At 44.3% G+C, this 21016-nt stretch overlaps 2 protein-coding genes across 4 annotated transcripts in view; one reads left to right on the forward strand and one right to left on the reverse strand.

Annotated features, from left to right (window-relative positions):
* The window catches only part of Fbxo11 (F-box protein 11), an 81567-nt gene extending 78700 nt beyond the window's left edge, over positions 1-2867 (forward strand). For both annotated transcript variants that reach the window (XM_059248455.1, XM_059248456.1), the window contains exons 20-23: positions 538-645; positions 850-958; positions 1355-1453; positions 1531-2867. In XM_059248455.1, coding sequence (XP_059104438.1) covers positions 538-645; positions 850-958; positions 1355-1453; positions 1531-1660 — 446 coding nt within the window. In that variant the 3' untranslated portion in view covers positions 1661-2867. The remainder of the gene's footprint in view (positions 1-537; positions 646-849; positions 959-1354; positions 1454-1530) is intronic.
* Msh6 (mutS homolog 6) lies at positions 2834-20458 on the reverse strand. Of its 2 annotated transcripts, XM_059248453.1 has the most exons (10): positions 20130-20452; positions 14742-14941; positions 10910-11079; positions 7278-9831; positions 5437-5705; positions 4854-4971; positions 4592-4681; positions 3371-3525; positions 3089-3288; positions 2834-2991 (listed from the first exon to the last, which is right to left on the reverse strand). In XM_059248453.1, exons 1-10 carry the CDS (start codon positions 20411-20413, stop codon positions 2910-2912), a joined length of 4122 nt encoding a protein of 1373 aa, XP_059104436.1. In that variant the 5' UTR covers positions 20414-20452; the 3' UTR covers positions 2834-2909. The 2 variants fall into 2 exon arrangements, with proteins under 2 accessions (XP_059104436.1, XP_059104437.1); XM_059248454.1 differs by lacking the exon at positions 2834-2991 and having other exon boundaries at positions 3111-3275; positions 20130-20458.
* Between the last annotated feature and the right edge of the window lie 558 nt (positions 20459-21016).

Genomic DNA, 21016 nt, shown 5'->3' on the forward strand with positions numbered 1-21016 from the left:
GAAACCCTGTCTTGAAAAGCCAAAAAAAAAAAAAAAAGAAAGAAAGAAAGAAAGAAAAACCACTTAGCAGCTTTTCTTTTTTAATATGAAAACTATTTCAGCATACTTCTGGGTACTCTCCCCTTTATTAGCTCCATCCTTTATTCCAGTCTCTGTTATACTTTCTGGTAAGTTTTTACAAGCTCTTAAGCCCTTTCTCTTGTAAGGGTGTTCCCCCAGTTTACTTTCCCTGTCTGACTAGATTACTTGCAATTTGTTCTTTAAACTAATGTAAAAGTACCAGCTTACATCCTTCCCAATTTGGAGATTCTTTTAAGAACAGTGTAAAGTGGCTGGGCAGTGGTGGTGCACGCCTTTAATCCCAGCACTCAGGAGGCAGAAGCAGGCAGATCTCAATGAGTTTGAAGTCAGCCTGGTCTACAAAGCGAGTTCCAAGACAGCCAAGGGTACACAGAGAAGCCCTGTCTCAAAAAACAAAACAAGCAAACAACCGTACAAAGTGATGCTGCATCTACTTGTTTGTGAATTTCGCTTCAGGTATTGAAATTACAAATCACGCAACTGCAACACTAGAAGGCAATCAGATTTTTAACAACCGATTTGGAGGCTTATTTTTAGCGTCTGGTGTTAATGTGACAATGAAAGGTACGTTGAAATCTGTTTTTTCAAGTACTCTAAAATTTGCAGTCGGAAGTCACTTTCCAAGTTAGCAAGTTTAAATGACCAGTTTTGAGTTTGGCTTATTCTGAGTGGGGATGTTTTACACAAGGAAAACCTATTTCTGTTCTTAGTTTCTTATATATAATTGTATCCTTGGCTAGCTGTTGAAAATACCTTTTGTTTTTACAGATAACAAAATAATGAACAATCAAGATGCCATAGAAAAGGCTGTTAGTAGAGGACAATGTTTATATAAAATATCAAGTTATACCAGCTATCCCATGCATGACTTCTACAGGTACATGTCTAAGTTACTGAATACAGAAAAGTGGAAGTTAATGATGCTGCCTGATATCTTTGGTTCTGTTGTAGAATCAGACTATAAATACTGGGGGGAGGGGGATGCACTACTATTAACTGATGTCATTTAAAATTGTACAGGCTGGCCTTGAACTTACAAACATCTACCTGTCTCAGCTTCTCATGTACTGGGACTAAAGGCATGGCCTGGCCTATTTTGTTTAAAAAAAAAAAAAAAAAGTTGTTCCATTTTTCCTAAGTCAACACACAATACTCTAGTTTCCTTTCTGTCTAGACTTAGCCAGCCACAAAGTTTCAGTTAAAGGCCATAGAGTACTATAACGCATGTTTTAAATTTCTGACAAGTTCAATAACACAATGTTTTGATTTTTAGATGTCATACTTGTAACACCACAGATCGAAATGCCATATGTGTGAACTGCATTAAGAAGTGCCATCAGGGACATGATGTAGAATTTATTAGACATGATAGGTACGTGGTATACTTGTCGTTATATTGCCCAGTTACTTCCCTTCACTTGCTAATGTTTGGATTTTCATTTGCTTTAGGTTTTTCTGTGATTGTGGTGCTGGAACACTGTCCAATCCTTGTACCTTAGCTGGTGAGCCTACACATGATACAGACACATTATATGACTCTGCTCCCCCTATAGAATCGAACACGTTGCAGCACAACTGAATTCTTTCCCTAAGAGAAAAGTCCTGCCATTCTAACATCTTAACTTAAACATTTTTTGGAAGAGTTAAAATACTTGCCCATGCTACAGAAAGAGACTGTAATGAAAATGGATACACAAGGTCAGTTGACACTATGAAGCTCAAGCTACCAAAAAGACAGTGGCAATATATTGACTCAGGATCTCAAAGCTGGGTGTTTTAGCATTACTGTGTAAAGACTTTTGAAGGGACAGAAGTGAAGACAATAAGCTGCAATTTTGTACAGATACCAACTTCTGAAAAAGCTGGTGTTTTTACAACTAGCATTGAATGCAGTCCGATTTGCAGTAGTAATCTTCACTCGACAAGCAGCTTTGTTGCTGCCTTTATGGACATGGGTACCAATTGCTTTTGTAATATGGTAAAAATGTGAGCTAGCACTTCTGCATTGATTTTTTTAACATGTATTCAGACTGAGAATATGATTTTAATGCTTTACTCTCATGTAGTTTGTTTTTAATTTCAAGCAAAATCTTACTGTACTTGAATGTGCCCTGTTTTGTTAGCACACCTAGACTTGCTGTAACTGTACTCATGTCCCAGTATGTACGTTCTTTCTATGAAAGAGAAAACACTAATCTTAAATTATATCCAGCAATGTTTCTGGTATCCTTTAAGAAAAGTTAAGACTATTATTTCCTTCCCTCTCCTGTGCAGCATTCAAAAAAAACAAAAAAAAAACAAAAAAAAAATAATCACCCCTAGAAAAAAGTGAGTGTTTTAATGAGACTTCCTAGGAAGGGATGCACTGTAAAGCAAAAGTATTCTTGTATCTCAGTTTTGTGAAAGGTAAAAACTACTATGTTTTAAAGTTCACTTTAGAAAGTCTCTTCAAAACAGGCCTGTATTTGAATTCTGTTCATAGTTTTTATTTGAACAGTTTAGACAAAACGGCTGGAAATTAAAGCAATTTCCTGCATAAGCTGAGACCAGTATATATACAGCCCTATACAGTTTCATAGCTCCCTCCCCCCATTTATGTGTATTGGTGACAGTGGGTATAAACAGCCTGAAAGTGTATGCATGTACCATAACATCTAGACTTAATATATTGTGGAGTATTCAATAACCATTATGTAGAAGGTAGATGAGAATTAAAAGGGTTTAATTTCCTAGAAAGAAAATGGAAAAATGGTCATTTTTAAAAAATAAAGTTTATTAGATCATAATGTTGTCTGAATTTACCACCTTTGTCAAAAGTCCAATGTAGTCTACAATTCCTCAATCAAAGCCAGCAGCCTATGGATAGCTTCAGCATCTACAGTCGGCCTTTCACTAGCCATACAAACTTCCCTTAAAAAAGAAAAAAAAAAAATTATTTGTCTCTGTACCAGCCTTCCAACTCTATTTAAAAAGTCAGCTATAGGAAAATGATACTCCAAATAATTACCGAAATAGTCGTAATGACTGATTCATCTTCTCAAATTCTCTTGCTTTTCTGTGTCCCTTTTGAATAACTTCCTCTGGAAGATTTGCAAGCCTTGCTGCGTTAAAGCCATAACTCTTGGGACAAGCTCCCTCAATGAACTTATAGAGGAAGGTAATAGTCTCCTGGCTGGGATCCTCACATTCATTTTCTACCATGCAAGCCTTTAAGAAAGAGAAACTGTTTTATTACAGCTCTACTATTTATTTGCTGCCAATAGGAAAATGCCTGATTGGTTCCACATACCATGTGTCCTAGGCGCACAGAAACATTTTTAGAATAGTCTTCTACTAATGAATGATAGTGTGTAGAGAACAATGTTCGACACTTTATTGTTTCAGCAAGTTCTTTAACAACTGCATTGGCTATCGCTGTCCCATCAAAAGTTGCAGTACCTCTTCCTGTGAAAGTGAAATGTGATAAGAGATATCACAGTGATAAACACAGAGGGAATGCAAGGAAGTTTAACCTGTGCGGTATAGAAAAAGGGAACACCTATCCTCCATCTCCAGTGAGTAAAATCAGTAACTCAGTAGTCCCATGCAGCAAGTCCCCAGAACCAGGAAAGGGAGCTGACTGATACAAGCCACAAAATTTCCCCAGTTGTAATAAACAGGTACTTTCATTTTAGCAAGGTTAAAAAATTTAAAGCGCTCACACAGGCTTGACCAAACCTATCTCAGGAGTTCAAGGTCAACCTGGACAACTTAGTGAGGCAGTCAAAAATTACCAGGAGGCATTTGCCACTAAGCCTGATGACCTCTGGGTACGACTTGTATGTAGAACAGGACAACTTATTCGGTTGTCCTCTGACCTCCACAGGTGTGGCCATGGAACACTCTCCCCCCACACACAAAAATGATGTAACAAGTTTTACGATGCTCAGCATTTAAGAGGACCACTCTAGTGTAGTGGCACACCTTTAATCTCAGCACTTGGGAGGCAGAGGCAGGAAATCTCTTGTGAGTTCAAGGCCAGCCTGATCTACAGAGTGAGTTCCAAGACAGCCAGAGCTACACAGAGAAACCCTGTCTTGAAAATCTATACACAGTTCTGGGAGATCCTTTATGGGCACTTGCATGCACATGGTGTAGACATACGTGCACATACATGAACTGAGACTTAATTATTTTAACCTGGAAGTGGATAAACATGCAATTGTGAGCTGCCTGATATGGGTGCTGGGATTGAATTCCTGTCCTATGTAAGAGCAATACATGTTCTTAACTGATGAACACGTATGCAAAGAGAGAGATGGGGAATGTACCTCAGTGGTACAGCTCCTGCTGCCCAGGAGACCCAGGTTCAGTCCCAGTACCGCCAGAAGGGATAAAAAATGTCATAGTAGCTGACAGGAAATAGATCTTCCATTCTAAGGGCATTCTTTACATAGCCTTCAGATCTTCATCTAGAAAGAACTACTTCCAGTGTTTTTAAGATGGCATTCCAACAAAAACTGCTGCTTACCTAATTCATCCACAAGCACCAAAGAATGTGCTGTTGCGTGCCTAAGTATGCTAGCAGTTTCGCTCAACTCAACAAAAAACGTACTTTCACCTAAAAAATGAAACAGGATTGTGTTAACAGCAGATTAGCAAGCAAGAGGTGAAACTACAAAATTTGTAAAAAGTGTTGAGTTTTATATAATGCCAAGTTGGGAGGCAGATGTCTTTATCCCTGCCAGCTGAACTGTAAAAGCCTTAGGGGTGGAGGAGAAAGAACGACTCACCTGACATTATCCTATCTGAGGCCCCAAGTCTAGTAAACACTCTGTCTACTGGTGTGAGCCGACACGCTTCAGCAGGTACATAACAACCCATCTGGGCCATTATAGCCAATAGACCAGCCTGTGAGTGTGGGAGGAAAGGGATGTTAGGACTGGTATTCACAAAACCTGTCCACATGTGACTCAAGAACCCTTACATAGGAATCTGGAACTCCCATCTAAGTAACACCTAACAAACAAATACTGTATCTAAAGGGCAGGATCAACAGGAAGCTCTTTAGCACTAAAACTAGAATACCTAGAACCAACCCTGGATACATAACCCCTATACTATACTTAAGCCTTCCCTCCCTGCCTTTACCAGTCACGAAAATCAAAGCCAGGGTCTTCTCACACATCTAGTTGTGTTTTCTACCATAGAGCATTACTACCTCAACATTAGCTAAGAGGACAACTAATTAGTTATACAAGGAGTTTCCCTCTGCTTTCCTTATGTGGCTTTGTGCTGTCTGGAAAATGGACTTGGGTCTACTTGCCCCTCCCTTACAATTACTGTCCAATTAATAGAGCGTGAAGGATAAATTACCTGTCTTATGAGTGTAGATTTGCCCCCCATATTTGGTCCAGTAACAAGCACACAATAGGCTTGGCCATTTTCTTCTGCTTCTTCCTCACAGCCTATTAGAATGTCATTGGGAATAAAATCATCTCCAAAAAAAGTCTTTGTAATGCAGGGATGCCTTGACCCTTTAAGCTCTAGGAAAGGGTGTGTGTCTTCTCTTGGTAACACAATTACTGGTCGACACATAGGACCATCGCCTCCTTGACTATAGTTAGCCAGGCACAGTAAGACATCTGTCAAAAGAATATAAAAGTAAAGCATCATTTTGTTAATTTCTTGCTGGGTATACTATCATACCCACTACATAGATAGTACTTGTTCCAGCTTTTATAAAATGTCTTTTTAAAAATAGGCAGCAAGATGGCCCAGCAGCCCAAAGGTGCTTGCCACCAAGTCCAATGACCAAAGTTCAATCCCCAGGATCCGCATAATGGAAAGAGAGAGCTAATTCCCACTAAGCTGTCCTCTTACCTCCACAGGAACTGTTACATGCCCAACCCCCAACACACATTCAAAAGTATTATACTAAGTAAAGCATGTTCTATTTTGTTCTAAAATGCTCTTAGTGCCAGGCATGGTAGTGAAAACCTTTAATCCCAGCAACTGGAAAGCCAAGGTATCTCTGTGAGCTCCAAGCCAGCTAAGGCCACACAATGAGAGCCTGTCTCAGAACAAAATGCTGTTTCTGAAGACAAGTTATTGGTGTGGGTGTTTTCCATGTCTTCATTGTAACATGTCAGTAACAGGAGAAATAAGTCTCCATTTCAGCAGTTCTCTCCTGCACATCTCCATGGCAGTAGAGTGCTTATATACTACAGAAATACACCATGTGCCTGAGGTGATAGGAACAGCCAGAGAGCCAGACAAATGGACCAACTTAGAAGAGTACCTCTGCTGAGAAAGGATTTTACTGTTCCAGTCCATTTGATAACTGTGTTCAGAGGGGGGTTCTGTGTTACAATCTCAGTCGAGGGTTACTGTGGCACACTGGACAAGCACATGCTTGAAGCACTAGCTAGGTTCAATCCCCGACACCAGCAAAACTAAGGTGGGGAGGAACCTGCAACAAATTTTGGTTTCCGTATTTTACAAAAACTGATGTTCAAATGGTTCCAGATACACTAGCCCTTGATATTTAAAGATTACCACATTATAAGCATTTAAATCAAGGCAAAGATACTGTGGTGGAAGGGCTAGAGGGACAGATCACATAAAGCCTAGACTCTGATCTCCATTCAAATATGATTCAAGGAAATACAGAAGGAAGAACCGAAGAATAAAACCAAATTTACACTCTCTCTGCTTTTTAAAAAAAACAACAAAAATAGAACCTCAATTACAACAGCAATTTGGGCTCAAGAATTGGCCCGGGGCAGTGTTTAATCCCTAGCATAGCAAATTAAATTATAAAAGCTAGGGAATAGTGGCTTACTCCTCTAAGTAATCCTAGCAGTTGGGGAGCTGAGACAGGAGGATTGCCAGGAGTTCAAGGAGAGCTTGGGCTAGAGATTCTGTCTCAAACAAAAAAAAGAAATGACATACTACCAATTTTTAAAAATCTGGAAAAAAAAATATTTGTTCAATAATACAATTCAACTATTCCAAGAATGAAGAAAAAAATGCCATATGGCTAAAAACCAAGTTTCAGTTATTTAAATTACCTTATGCAATATATATAGCAGTTTGACCCAAAACAAGCATGTATGCATACATGTCAATACACACACCCATGTTTAGAGATGTATAGCTGAGACACAAAGATTTATCAGTCAAAGCCTGGGGAACAGGGTTGTTTAAAGCCTTACCCAACACTGCAATGCACTCTACAGCAGACTGCCAGTCCTTGTAATTTTTATCAAAGTTATAGAATAGCCGCCTCATGCAGTCCTTCAAAGATGTGTCCCTACGTTCTTCAGCATTTATAAGATTAGCTAATTTCTTCTCAATTGTTTTGGTCCAGTATCGTTTACAGCCCTTCCTAGTAGATTTCAACTCATATTCTTCCGGTAGGTTACGGGCAGTAAAACTGTCTGGAATCTCCAACTGGTAACGGTTCCTACCAATTCCCCAGTAGACTATGGTCCTGCAGCCAATCCGACTACGCTGTTTTTCCAAGTACTCCAGGAGGCCCTGTTCATTCTCTCGTATGTCAGCAAGTGCTTGGTCATAATCGGAGTCAAACCCTGCCTTTGGAGTAATGAGTCCAGTCTTTCGAGCCTTCTCGTGGTCAAAAGCGGTATACCATCGGTCCAGTTCTTCAGTCAGATCAGGAAAGCGGCCTTCAGGGCTCTTTGTCTGTGGAGTAACAACCTGCTTAAGGGTTTTGGACTTAAAATCATCAGTGACATCCTCCATAAGCCCTATAATCTTACTTATTACTTTGAATCCTTCTAGAGCAGAAAGAAAATCAATGATCTTTTTTTTGCTGTATGTGGTTTCTTCGTACATTATAGCCCTGCTGTCTGGGTGGTTTTGGTTCCTTAGGGGAGAGCCAATATTATGGATCTTACTCAGTAGCCTCTCAAGATCTGGTAGCTTCTTTAGGAGGTCTGCAACTTCAGTGATTTTGTCAGGCAAAGCCATCAGGTCTTCCACAGCATCTAAGCGATCACTGATGGCACCGGGGCTGCAGAGGGGGGCACAAAGCCACTGTTTTAGGAGCCGCTTGCCAAAGGGAGTATGGCAAGTATCAAGCCTCTCTAGCAAAGTTCCTTCAGTAGAACCATTTGTCCCATTCAGGAAAATCTCCAAGTTGTTTAACGTCACTGCATCTAGCACCATTCGCTGACTGGCACTGGTAAAAAGAGCACCGGGTCTTACTGTGGTGACCATGTCAGAATCCAAGGGAAAATAGTCTTCAAAATTGGCCATTGACAGAAGCTCCTGATCGATCAGGCATTTTTTGAGGTAAAAAACACAACCACCTAGAGCAGAGAGGGCCAATTCACTCTTCTCTCCTGGGGTCAGCCCGACGGAATCCGACTCCGAGGTCATACTCTTAAGCACCCGGGGCAGTACTGCACCTGCACTGCTGTCTTCGCCTACCTTCCCCGTGAAATAGCCGTCTTCAAGGAGTGTTCTCAGCGTCTTAGTGGCATCCCAAAACTGGGAACCTGGTATCAGACCTTCCTGAAGACAAGAGGACAATGAACCCTTCAGGACTGTTTTGGTTTCTGTTGAGAGATTTCCTTTCTCAAACAAAATCTGTACTGGAGGATAGTGTGCCACAAGAGTCCTAAATCTGGAACAATGGCGATCATCCGAAAACTGACCCAGGAAAAACTTGCCCAGTGAAGTGTCCACGAAGCACACACCATATACACGGGTGTGACCAGAAGAATCCTCCTCTTTCTCTTTAAGGCTAAGAAGGTACCTACTGTGGTTCTCGGAGGGCTCACCTTCCAGCACCCCATACGTCTGTGTGCCCTTGGTAATGATCCTACACACCTCCCTCTTCACCACTCTGTCAAACTTGGACACATGTGCCATCTTCCGGCATCGTGCCTCCATCATCTCTGGAGTCTCAGTCTGTTCCACTCGGGCTACTTTATAACCCTTCTGCACCAGGGAGTCTGAAAACCGGCCAAAGGCGATCTCTGGGAAACCAGAGTGGGCCCAGTTGCCCTTCATGAAGACCAGCCCCAGCTCATTGACTCCAATGATAGCATCCATGTGATACAATTCGTAAAACTTGCCCACCTTATAAAAAATGACAAGATCAAAGTTCTGAGACTTAATCTGCCACCACTTCCTCATCCCTGGAGTACAAGTATTAAGGAAATCTTCAGGCACATACAGTGTGCAAGGATTAAAATCGGGGTGATCAGGCCGTCTCCTGTGCTCATCTCTTCTCTTTTCTGGCTTAAGCCACTCTAAAGTCTCATGGTACCAGATAGTGGGTCCACTACTGTCATCTCCCCCACTGACATGGGTTTGGGACTCAGAATTTGGAGGGGCAGAGAATGCACTCAAGGTACTCTTGGTTTCTGACAAAATTCGAGTTGCTCGTTTGGTGGCTGAGGGGGTTTCCTTCTTTGAAGTCTTCCTTTTCAATGCACCGTGACCAGCCACTGGCCTCTTCCGCTTTGGAGCACCTTTGGCAATGGTGCCCAGGCCTTCGCTATCGCTGTCTCCAGCCCCACTGCTCATTTCGTCGTCGCTGCTTCCGTCTTGCTTAGAGTCTGGCTTGAATTCCACATCGGAGCCCCCGATGTCACTCTCGGAATCCGATATGACCCTGCGCTTTTTCACTTGCCGGCTGCTTCGCCTAGGCCCCTGCACCTTAGGCTGTACTTCTTCTTCGCTTTCATTTGGATGATTATCCTCTTCACTCTTATCAGATACAGAAGCTGTGTACACCTGCCAGACAAAGAGAAAAAAAATTTAAATAAAACAAAGGCCCTAAGTTCAATCTCTGGCACCACAAATCAATAAAAAATTTAAAGACAAAAAATCTGGCAAATACTTGAGTAGAACCCAGATGCTATGACTCAGGCTCATAATCCCAGCACTTGGGAGGCTGAGGCACAAAGATTACTGAAATAGTGAGGCCAGCATGGGGCAGGATGTAGCTCGGTTCACTAACATGCAGATTCCCGGGTTTGACCCCAACAATTCATACACCAGGAATGTTGGCATACACTGCAATTCCAGCACTTGGGAGGCGGAAGCAGGAGACTCACTAAAGTCATGCCCCGCTACATGTGAGTTCAAAGCCAGCCTAGGATACACAAGAGCCTGTCTCAAAGAACCAAAAGCAATACTGCTGTGCGTATGCTGCAATGTCACACACCCTGAGAAAGTGTTCTTTCTTAAAGCTATTTCAGTTTAGCCTAACTTTAAACATAAACTAAACCTGATACCACAGGTCTGTAATCCAATTTCTTGTGAGGTTGAACCAGGAGTTCTAGGCCAGCCTGTCTCAAAAATAGCCTTTTTCTCTGAAGGAGGTGGGTGGACTAAATGGAAGAGCACAGCGTATGAGGCCCTGGGGTCAATCCCCAGGACTGGGAGACAACACATATAACAGCCTGTAATCCCAATATTTGAAAGGCAGGAAGTCGAAGAGTCTGAGCTTGAGCCTAGTTTCAGCTACAAAGACTGTCTCAAAAAAAGGGGAAGAAACTGTTGAAATTCTAAATAAGCTAACCTAACTTCCAATCCAGGGAAATACAGACGTATGCATGTATAAGCACTGGACATTCACATAAAATTGCCTTTTTTTTTTTTTTTTTTTTGAGGCGGGGTTTCTCGGCGTAGCCCTGTCTGTCCTGGAACTCACTCTGTAGACCAGGCCAGCCTGGAGATCCACCTGCCTCTACCTCCCAAGTGCTGGGATTAAAGGCGTGCACCACCACCACCCAGCTTAATATTTTTTGTTATCTTTCATCACATATCATTTTCCCCATCACCCCCTTAAAGAGAACTGAAGCCTGACCTCTGTCTCTTCTTCCTCTTCTGGCTCTGAAGGCTCATCACACACTGCCAACTCAAGCCTCTTAACCTTGTCTTTACTTAAGGCTTCATCTGCACGTTGCATTGCTCTGAGTATTTCAGACTTTGAACTGTAGAAATGACCTCCCTTTTGGGCTTCCTTGGACTTTGAACCTAGAAATATATTTACAATAAGAACATGGTAGGTGGATAGTTGGCCAAATTACAACATGAACAAGAATGGTTACAATCAGCTATAATTTTTAATGTCCCATTTTTTCATATACATGGATCAAAAACTTATAGGAAGGAATTTTCAGGCAAAGGTAGCAATGAAACTGGAATCACCAATTTTACTTCTTTGAATTTGCCCTGTCCAATCATCCGGGCCACTCTTCCAATGTCTCAGAATCACGGGCCAAGGTATGACAAGCCTCACAATAAAGCAGACACAAATATGACTTCAGATTTATTTCAATAAGTAACTTGATAACCAGGCTGAATTAACTGTTAGAGTGCTTGCCTAGCATGTATGAGGCCCTGAGTCGTTACCCCCAGCACCATGTAAACCAGAAGCGGCAATACTAAATGTAATCTCTAGCACTTGGGAGACAGACAGCAGTCAGGAGCTCAATCCATGTTCAGCTACAGAGCTGGTGCCCAACCTAGGCTTTAGGAAAATAGAACCACACTGCATTTCTTTAACAAGGGGCCTACCAGTTAAATGGTTTTTTCCCTCTGAATAACACCAAAACGCAACATTCAAAGACCTCTGCTTTAAAATAAAACTCTTCATTTAAAATCTATTTCCTGGAAATGGAATGCAATGGTTGGATACTGGCCTATCATGAACCCTGGGTTCAATCCCTAGAAATTGTTTTTCATCATTATCCTAAATGAGAACACGTCTATCCAACAAAAACTTAGCATCACAAATGTAATGTTAAAATTACTTTTCTTTTTTTTTTTTTAAAGATTTATTTATTTATTATGTATACAGTGTTCTGCCTGCATATATCCATGCAGGCCAGTAGAGGGCACCAGAACTCATTACAGATGGTTGTGAGCCACCATGTGGTTGCTGGGAATTGAACTCAGGACCTCTGGAAGAGCAGCCAGTGTTCTTAACCTCTGAGCCATCTCTCCAGCCCTTAAAATTAAAATTACTTTTCTAAGACAGTCACTAGCTGAACTGTTCTGCTGAACTATAACCATGATTGGAAAAGAAAACCAAATGTCTAAGTGAAACAGATCCAAAGCATTCTTACCTTCTTTCTGCACATGGAAACAGGACTACTTAAACTTCAGTGGAACTAACAACTTTTATGGACCATCTATACCCTTTCCCTAAAGAGCAAAAGCTATAACCTGCAACAAGAATTATCAACTGTGAGGTGGGTCTAAACTTAAAAGTGCCAGTGTAGCTTGACTACACACCATACCTCACAACACTTGATCCAGCAACTACAATACACAATTTCAACAAAGGAGGCCTCTCCCTCCATGCTCTTGGCTAACGTATTACAACAAGCATTTCGCCAGGGGGTGGTGGCGCATGCCTTTAATCCCAGCACTCGGAGGCAGAGGCAGGCGGACCTCTGTGAGTTCGAGGTCTACAGAGCGAGATCCAGGACAGGCACCAAAAGCTACACAGAGAAACCCTGTCTCAAAAAAACCAAAAACAAGCATTTCAACGTTTTTTTATTAAAGAAACTAGGTGCTTGCTGGAACCTAACCTAGTGGTGGGATTGTAATCCCAACTCAAGGAGAAACTGAAGGGGAGGAATCCAAATTCAAAGCAAACAGACTGTGGGGGCACACACCTTTAATCTTAGCACAGGGAAGCAGAGACAGGCAGATCTGAGTCCAGACTGGTCTACACAGTAAGTTCCAGAATAGCCAGGGCTACATAAAGACACCTTGTCTCAAAACAAAAAAAAAAAAAAAATTTAAAAGCCAGCCTAGGCTACAAAGGGAGTTGAAGGTAGCCTGTACAATTTAGTCTCGGAAGTAAAAAAGGCCCTACTACTCCCTTAATCTCAGTGTGAGTCTGAGAAAATGCTGAAGAGCCCAGACTCAAATAGTGTGCAAGAACAAAGAGTGTTTAGTATTCAAGCATGCAGGGGTCGACACCTGCACAAAATGGCGACCACCAAGAGCTAAGGCGAGTTTCCAGGTCATATATAACTGGTTAAGCATGTAGAGGTTACATTAGTATACTGTTAATTGGACACATGTGCACAAGCTTGGCCATGACTCAGAAGGGGGCTGCTGGGTTTGTCCTTGAGATACCGTGATGCTGACTTAAACCCTATATGTTTGTTCTCTCCCTCCACCCTGAATGTAAAGACTTGTAGATAAATGGCCCTTTGTGGGGAGAGACACCTGTTTGTCCTTCTCAGAGGACTGGAACCTAAATTCAGTTGTGAAAGTGAGCAGAGCTGAACCCCTTTACCAGTACTATGAAATGGAAGCAGAGGCAAGTGGATCTCTTGTGAGTTTGAGGCTAGCCTTTCCAACATAACAATATCCAGGACAACCAGGGCTAGTTTCCCTAACACTAGAAGGAAAAACTTGTGCACATTCTGGGCAAGGGCTCCATCACCAAAATATACCCTCAGCCCAACAAATGGGAATTTAAAAGAACAAAGGATAAAATGTTAAAGACAGAGACACAACATTTCATCTACACAATGACAACATTTCCTGATCTCTTATTTTGCCCAGGCAGTTTTAAAATATAAAAATCCTGAAGGACAGGGCTGTGGTGGTACACAACTTTAATCTCAGCACTCAGGAGGCAGAGGTAGGCGGAGCTCTGTGAGTTGGAGGCCAGCCTGGTCTACAGAGTGAGTTCTAGGACAGGGCTGTTACATCAGAGAAACCCTATCTCGAAAAGCCAAAATAATAATAATAATAATAATCCTGAAGAACTCATTTATCATCTGCTGCCATAAGAAGTCATTTTATATATGAGTAACAGTATCATTCACCAAGATTATGCAGCAGGTAAGCAGAAGAGTAGAATCAACTTCCTGGTTCTCTTTCCATTCTGACAGTGTGTTTTTCAGTAAACCTACCTTTCGCAGGACAAGCACACTAGCCAAAAGGTTTAGTTCTTCAGAAGAGTTCTGGGAAGCTGGCCCTGTTGTATCTATCACACCCCAAAGAGTTCAATGTGCTGGCCTGGGATGGGTGCCTGAGAATACAGGATGTGGACTTGCTCGAAGGCCATGTACAGTGCACCGCATCCCGCAGTTACACCGTGTGTGCACTGCCTAGAACTCCAGCGACAAGAGATGCCTGGCCGAGGTGGGGTCAGACGTGAAGCACTGCTGGCAACTGCGCAGATAAAGCTGGGCTTATAAAGAGTTCTGGTGTGAAACACAACTCAAATACACTCATAGATTATCGTTCCGGAGGCCATGTGGTATGCACCTCTGCACTGAGAATGTCACCGATCCATGCTATCATCCTGCTTACATTACCTACTTATTCCTTCAAAATAGAACTAACGTTACCCTTCTCATGTCTATTCCATAGTTCAATTAACTAACTCCCATCAAGAGACAAGTTTTCCTTGAAGGGCTTTAATTACTTTAAGCAGTCAAAAGACAAAAATAAAAATCCCATACAAAACAAAGTATCGAAGACCAGCTGCATCCTGTCTCTCTTTATCATGTCAGAAACCTTACAACTGCTATTTCTGCAATTTGCTGAGGCGTGCGCTCTCGCACGCACGCACGCACGCACGCACGCACGCACGCACGAACGCACGCACGCACACTGTGGAACGAAGACTCAGTCTCCTTTCCCACTCACCCTGTATCTCTTACCTGTATATGGCTTCAACAGCCTTTTGCTAACCCAGCCCCTTGTTGGGCTGTCATCAAAAAACTGTACATGGACACGGACCGTTTTCCCTTTCTTCCGGATGAATGTTCCATCAAAGGGGTGATCATAAACCAGGCAAGGCCACCAGGGGTAACCTTCCATCTTAGCCCAAACCAAATCACCTGGTGAGAAGTCACAAGAACTATTGCCAAAAAGAAATATAAAATTCGGTTAATATTTGGCTACTTTACTTCAAAGACAATTACCCACAAATAAACAGTTTTAAGGAAGCCCTCATTAAGACTCCTTTACAGCCGGGCGGTGGTGGCGCACGCCTTTACTCCCAGCACTTGGGAGGCAGAAGCAGGCGGATCTCTGTGAGTTCCAGGCCAGCCTGGGCTACAGAGTGAGTTCCAGGACAGGCTCCAAAGCTACACAGAGAAACGCTGTCTCGAAAAACAAAAAACAAAAAACAAAAAAAAAAGAAAAAGACTCCTTTAGAAACTTCTGGCAAGTCAGAAGGTTCAAGTAACTTTTATAAAGTAAGCAAGCTAATACAATGTTTATTTAACAAGACAATAATAAACTAGTACTAGATAAGCAACTGTTTCACAGGTTTTAAAATAATAGCAAAATTCAGACAGTATCCTGTCAGTCACAAAAGACAGTGAGTCATACCTATACTGCAATTCAGTGCACCAGATAGACGTAACCCACAAGACCTGAAGACATAATGATTATCAGCTTGCTAATTATATTATTATCATCTAATTCATTAAATTTAGCCTGGAATTGTTCCAGCTAGGATCCTATGTACTCTCAACATTCCAAAAGCTGTTTCACCTTACTAAACTAGTCTTGTCAACATGGGCCTATGGCCATCTGTGGTGGCCCATGCCTTTAATCCCAGCACTCGGGAGGCAGAGAGAGAGGCTCTCTGACTTTGAGGCCAACCTGGTCTATAGCACTAGTTCCAGGACAGCAAGGCTGTCTCAAAAGACCAGAGAGAGAGAGAATACACATGCCTATAGGATTTTTTTTTCCAAAGGTTCATCCTTTACAAAACTTGATTAGGCCGAAACGACTCTGAGATACCACCTTACACTTGCCAGAATGGCTATGATTAAAACCACTAATGACAGTCTATATTGGAGAGGATGCGGAGCAAAGGGAACACTCCTCCACTGTTTGTGGGAGTGCAAACTTGTAAAACCACTGTGGAAATCGGTATGGTGGTTTCTCAGAAAATTGGGAGTGCATTAAACAGCAATATTCTCTAGGCCCTTGTAAAAGGTTCTCAGCACCTACAATATTAAAATAAGCAAACTACTACAATAAGAATACTTTAGACATTTCCAGAGTATTCAGTTGAAGTCAACTGACTTAGACCCAATTATGAAGCATTGTTTCTTAAAAAACATTAATATTCCCAACCAGGCATGACGGCACATGCCTGTAGTCCCAGCACATAAGGCTGATCTCTCTCTACCTTTAAGGACTGGCTCTCAATTTCTTGTTTGTTTGTTTTCAAACAGGGTTTCTCTGTGTAGCTCTAGCTGTTCTAGAACTCATTCTGTAGACCAGACTGGCCTTGAACTCAAGAGATCTGCCTGCCTCTGCCTCCTGAGTGCTGGGATTAAAGGTGTGCGCCACCATTACAGTGACCAGTACAAGTTTATGCATATCACCTCAGGCTCACTACATGGTCATCATTAAGAAGCTGTACCTGCCGGGCGGTGGTGGCGCACGCCTTTAATCCCAGCACTCGGGAGGCAGAGCCAGGCGGATCTCTGTGAGTTCGAGGCCAGCCTGGGCTACCAAGTGAGTCCCAGGAAAGGCGCAAAGCTACACAGAGAAACCCTGTCTCGAAAAACCAAAAAAAAAAAAAGAAAACAAAAGAAGCTGTACCTGCACAATTCAAACAGTTAAATAACTGTTTTCTAACCTGATCTGCCCAGCAAGTCTTTCTTCAGTGACACATTTCCAAAAGGAAGAACCAGGGAATCAAAAAATAAAGATAGGAAAATTGGGATCAGGAGGTCTTGCATAAGCTATGCCTTATGCCAAACAAATTTATTAAGTATAGCATCTAATCTACAGCTTGGAGATGGAGGGAATGGGACAAAGTCAACAGGAAGCTAAACACACAATGCTGTAAAAAGGGAATACAGGATATCTCAAGTGCACCCAGCTGCTTTGGGGACTGAACACCATAGCCCTTGGTGGCCAGGGTGGGGGTAGGGTGTTTCCAGGAGCCTGAAACTTCCCCCAAAGCCCTGTCCCCAGGCTATTACTGACCTTGCCAAGCAGGTACCAGGTTTTAAACAAGGAACTAGTAAGTTCCCTCTCCATATATCAGGGCCTCAGGGAAAAGCCCAGCCCTCAACACTAACCCATCTACAGGAACAAGTAGGAGCTGGCTTTCAATCCTAGCATGCCTTCCCTTCACTCAGGCAACTTGACCACTTAACCACAAAGCCTATCATATCACATCTGGAAAGCCAAGCTCCATAAAATCTTTTTTTTTTTTAACTTTGTTTTCCAGTTAGTTAAAAGGACGTAAGTACTATTCTCAGCACCCACATTGGGCAGCTCACAACCACCTCTTCACTCCAGCTTTGGGTTATCTCATTAATGTCTCTGGCTTCCATGGGCACCTGCATTCATGTGCACATACCAACACACATTGAAGGGTCCAGGAATATAGAAATATTGTAAACCTAAAAAAAAAAAAAGCTCAACAGCCAGGAGTTAACTTTTAGCCCCCTTACCCCTTATAGCCAACAACTGCCTGGACCAAAATTAACTTTTTTTTTTTTTTTCTTTCTTCGAGACAGGGTTTCTCTGTGTAGCTTTGCGCCTTTTCCTGGAACTCACTTGGTAGCCCAGGCTGGCCTCGGACTCACAGAGATCCGCCTGGCTCTGCCTCCCGAGTGCTGGGATTAAAGGCGTGCGCCACCACCGCCCAGCTGTCAAAGTTAACTTTTAATAGATGTTTCTACCTGACTCCTAGCGTGCACCCCATGCTTGATGCTTTCCCCTCTTAACTATAAAAAGGGGGCCAGTACCTGCCTCCACTGCCACAGCCTCAGAATCCCAAACACTGGCTGTGGTCTCAGCTAACTGATAAGCTTTTGTGCCTCGTGTTGATTCCCCCCACCCCCTTTTGGTTTTTTTCTGGAATAAAGTTTGCTTCTGGTTTAATAGACTTTGGTGGTCTGTCCCCCATTATTTCGTGACCCCAGACCCAACAACATATACATGATTAAAAATGTTTTCAAGTTAAATTATAATTTAAAAACTGGGATTGGAGGGAGGAAAGAGGGGAAATGTTATATTTCAATTAAGATAACCAAAAATTTAAAAAAAAAATTAAAGTGAAACATGGAAAAAAGATAGGCATTATACCCTGAGCCAAGCATGGCAAATGCCTTTAATCCCAGCACTCAGGATGCTGAGGCAAGCGGATCTCTGAGTTCAACACCAGCCTGGTCTATATAGGTAGTTTAGTTCCTGGACAGACAAGGCTACATTGTGAGAGTGTCTCAAGACAAAAAAGAGGGCCAGAGCTGAAAGGACAACACAGAAAGGAAGAACCCATTTGCATTACACATAACTGACAAAGAACCAGCAAACAAGCTTCAGCACAAAAGGAAATCTTAACAGCAAACAGCTCAGTGACTTTCAGCTTCCATCCCACACTCCCAAGTCCAAATGTCTTTGGACCGATCAGCCCAGTGACTGGACCATTACATCCTCCTGCAAGTTGTCCTCTGACTCCCTTCCATTTTTCCAGTTTGCAGGTTCTCTTCCAGAACCAGAAACCACTCCAATCTGGCTAGCTCTGAGTCCTTTTAGTCTGTTTACAGAGCTGAAAAAGCCTAGCTTGAACCACACCTTCTCCTTCCTCCAAAGCACAAAAAACCCATATTCTACTTTGGGATCAGTTTTTTACTCAGGATACATTAAAATACATAAAGTAACTTACAGTAAAGTAAATGCAACCCTTTATTTTGGATGCCACAAAATCAATTCACAACCAAGTAAATATGCATTCCTCACCAGATGCTAGCTTGTTTTGTTTTGTTTTCGAGACAGGGTTTCTCTGTGTAGCTTTGGAGCCTGTCCTGGAACTCAATCTGTAGACTAGGCTGGCTTCGAACTCATAGAGATCCGCCTGCCTCTGCCTCCCAAGTGCTAGGATTAAAGTTAAAGTTGTGCGCCACCACAGCCCGGCAGATGTTTCTTTAGCAGGCTTTGAGATCTGACCTAGCCAGGACCTTAAACACACTACAGCAAGAGCTCTGAGTTATATATAACCTCCAATCCTAGACTACTCAAGTGGCCTTTTCTGATCATTTGAACACACAACTGCGGCTTGCCGTGGAAGCTCAGTGGTACATACAGCATGCAAAGTCCTACGCTCCAAGCCCAGTAACACAAAACACCCCCACGTATCAAAGAGACTGCCTCTACAATTAAACTTTGAAAAATCCAACAATTCCTGTAGACACCTTGAACACAGAGCATCAGAAATCGCTGCAAAGAACCACTGGCTAGCGATTTGATCTGATTTTTTTTTTTTTTTTGAGTCTCCATGTCATCACTGGCTTAAACAGCCACCATTACATTATGTGTTTAAAACAGTAAAAGTGAGCTTTCCAAAAATGTCTCTAATTGCCCCTACAAAAGACAGCCAGCCAGGCCCCAGCACTCGGGAGGCACAGGCAGGCGGATCTCTGTGAGTTCCAGGCCAGCCTGGTCTACAGAGCGAGTTCCAGGACAGGCTCCAAAGCTACACAGAGAAACCCTGTCTCGAAAAACCAAAAAGAAAAAAAAAAAGACAAGGCAAATTCACAAAGAGCTACGACAACCCCCAGGCAGACTTCCCCCAGCAATGTTCTTGCCCAGGGCTCTACTCCCCACTACTTCCAAGGCCCACCAACTCCGAAAACCCTTCCGCTCCCTTCCCTCGTATGGAAACGTGCGTTTAAAAGCTGCGCCGTTCCGAACCGGAACACCTCTGCCAGCAGAGACAAACTTCCACCTGCCACCCCAAGTTCCCTGGCGTCTTCCCCGGTAGGTACACTCCGGTGATGTGCTCCCCGCCCCGCTCCGCCCCCTCAGACACACCTCCGCCCGCGGTGCTCCCCACCCCGGCCAATGCGGGGGGGAATGGGGGGAGGGCGGGCGACTCGGACGCCAGAGCCTCCGGACCCACCCCACCCCCAAGGTGGGAATGCGCCTCCAGCGTCCCCCCGAAAGTCCCCGGCACTAGTCCCGCTCCTCCCGGGCCAGCCGCCCCTCCTCCGGCCGCCGGCCTGGCCCTGCACCGCCTCCCCCTCCTTCCGGCCGCTCCGCGCCTGCTGCCTCAGCCCCAAGCCGGCTACCTGGCGGGGACGGCCGGCGAGGCCGACCTCCGCGGCCGTCCGTTGAGGTTCTTGGCCTCGGGCGACGGGGTGGACACCGCCGCGGGCCGGGACTCAGCTCCAGCCTCGCTCCAGGCCGCATCCCCGCCGCGGGAAGCGCAGGCCCCGGAGGAGGCGGAGGCGGCGGCGGCGGCGGTGGCGGCGGGGGCGCCGCCTTCGCACGAGGCCCCGGCCGCGGCCTTCTTGGTGTCACCGAGCGCCGGGGACTTAGAGAAGAAGCTGTACAGGGTGCTTTGTCGCGACATGGTGGAGGATGGCGAGCCCGACCGTTCCGCCACTCGGAGCGCCTACTGGGACAGCCTCCGCCGCGCGGCAGCTGCTGGCGGGAAAGCCGGGGGGAGGGGCGTCCGACCCGAGCACCCGGAGCCCGCCAGCCAATCCGCGGGCGCCTCGGCCTGCGCGGTGGGCGGGGCCCCACCTCGGACGTGCCCCGGCGTCGGTGGGCGGAGTCTCGCAGCTCCGCCGCCCCGCCCTCAAGCCCCCGGGCTGGCGGGCCTTGCAACTCTGGGCCGGGAAGTTGGGGTTGCGGTGGCCACCTTGGGAAGTCCACCCGCTGGCACGGAAGTGGCGAGCGCGGTTACCTGGGCCTAGGCTGGAGCGGCAGGGACTCACCCTGCGGGAGGCCGCATGCACCCTACCCCGGAAACACCTGGCGCTGCGGGCGGTGCTGCGGTTGGACGGATCGGAGCCCAGGAATTGACTGTTAACCGTTTCCCCTGGACGGTGCATGCCTCCGCAGAGCATGCGGAGTGCGGAGTGGCACTCGTGAATGCCAAGTGCAAAGCCCTTGTATTTCAAACCAGCTATCCACAAAACTTTCCTTCATTGCTTCAACTAGTTTATGCCTC

Source organism: Peromyscus eremicus, chromosome 22 (assembly GCF_949786415.1).
Source record: "Peromyscus eremicus chromosome 22, PerEre_H2_v1, whole genome shotgun sequence".
NCBI classification, from domain to species: domain Eukaryota; kingdom Metazoa; phylum Chordata; class Mammalia; order Rodentia; family Cricetidae; genus Peromyscus; species Peromyscus eremicus.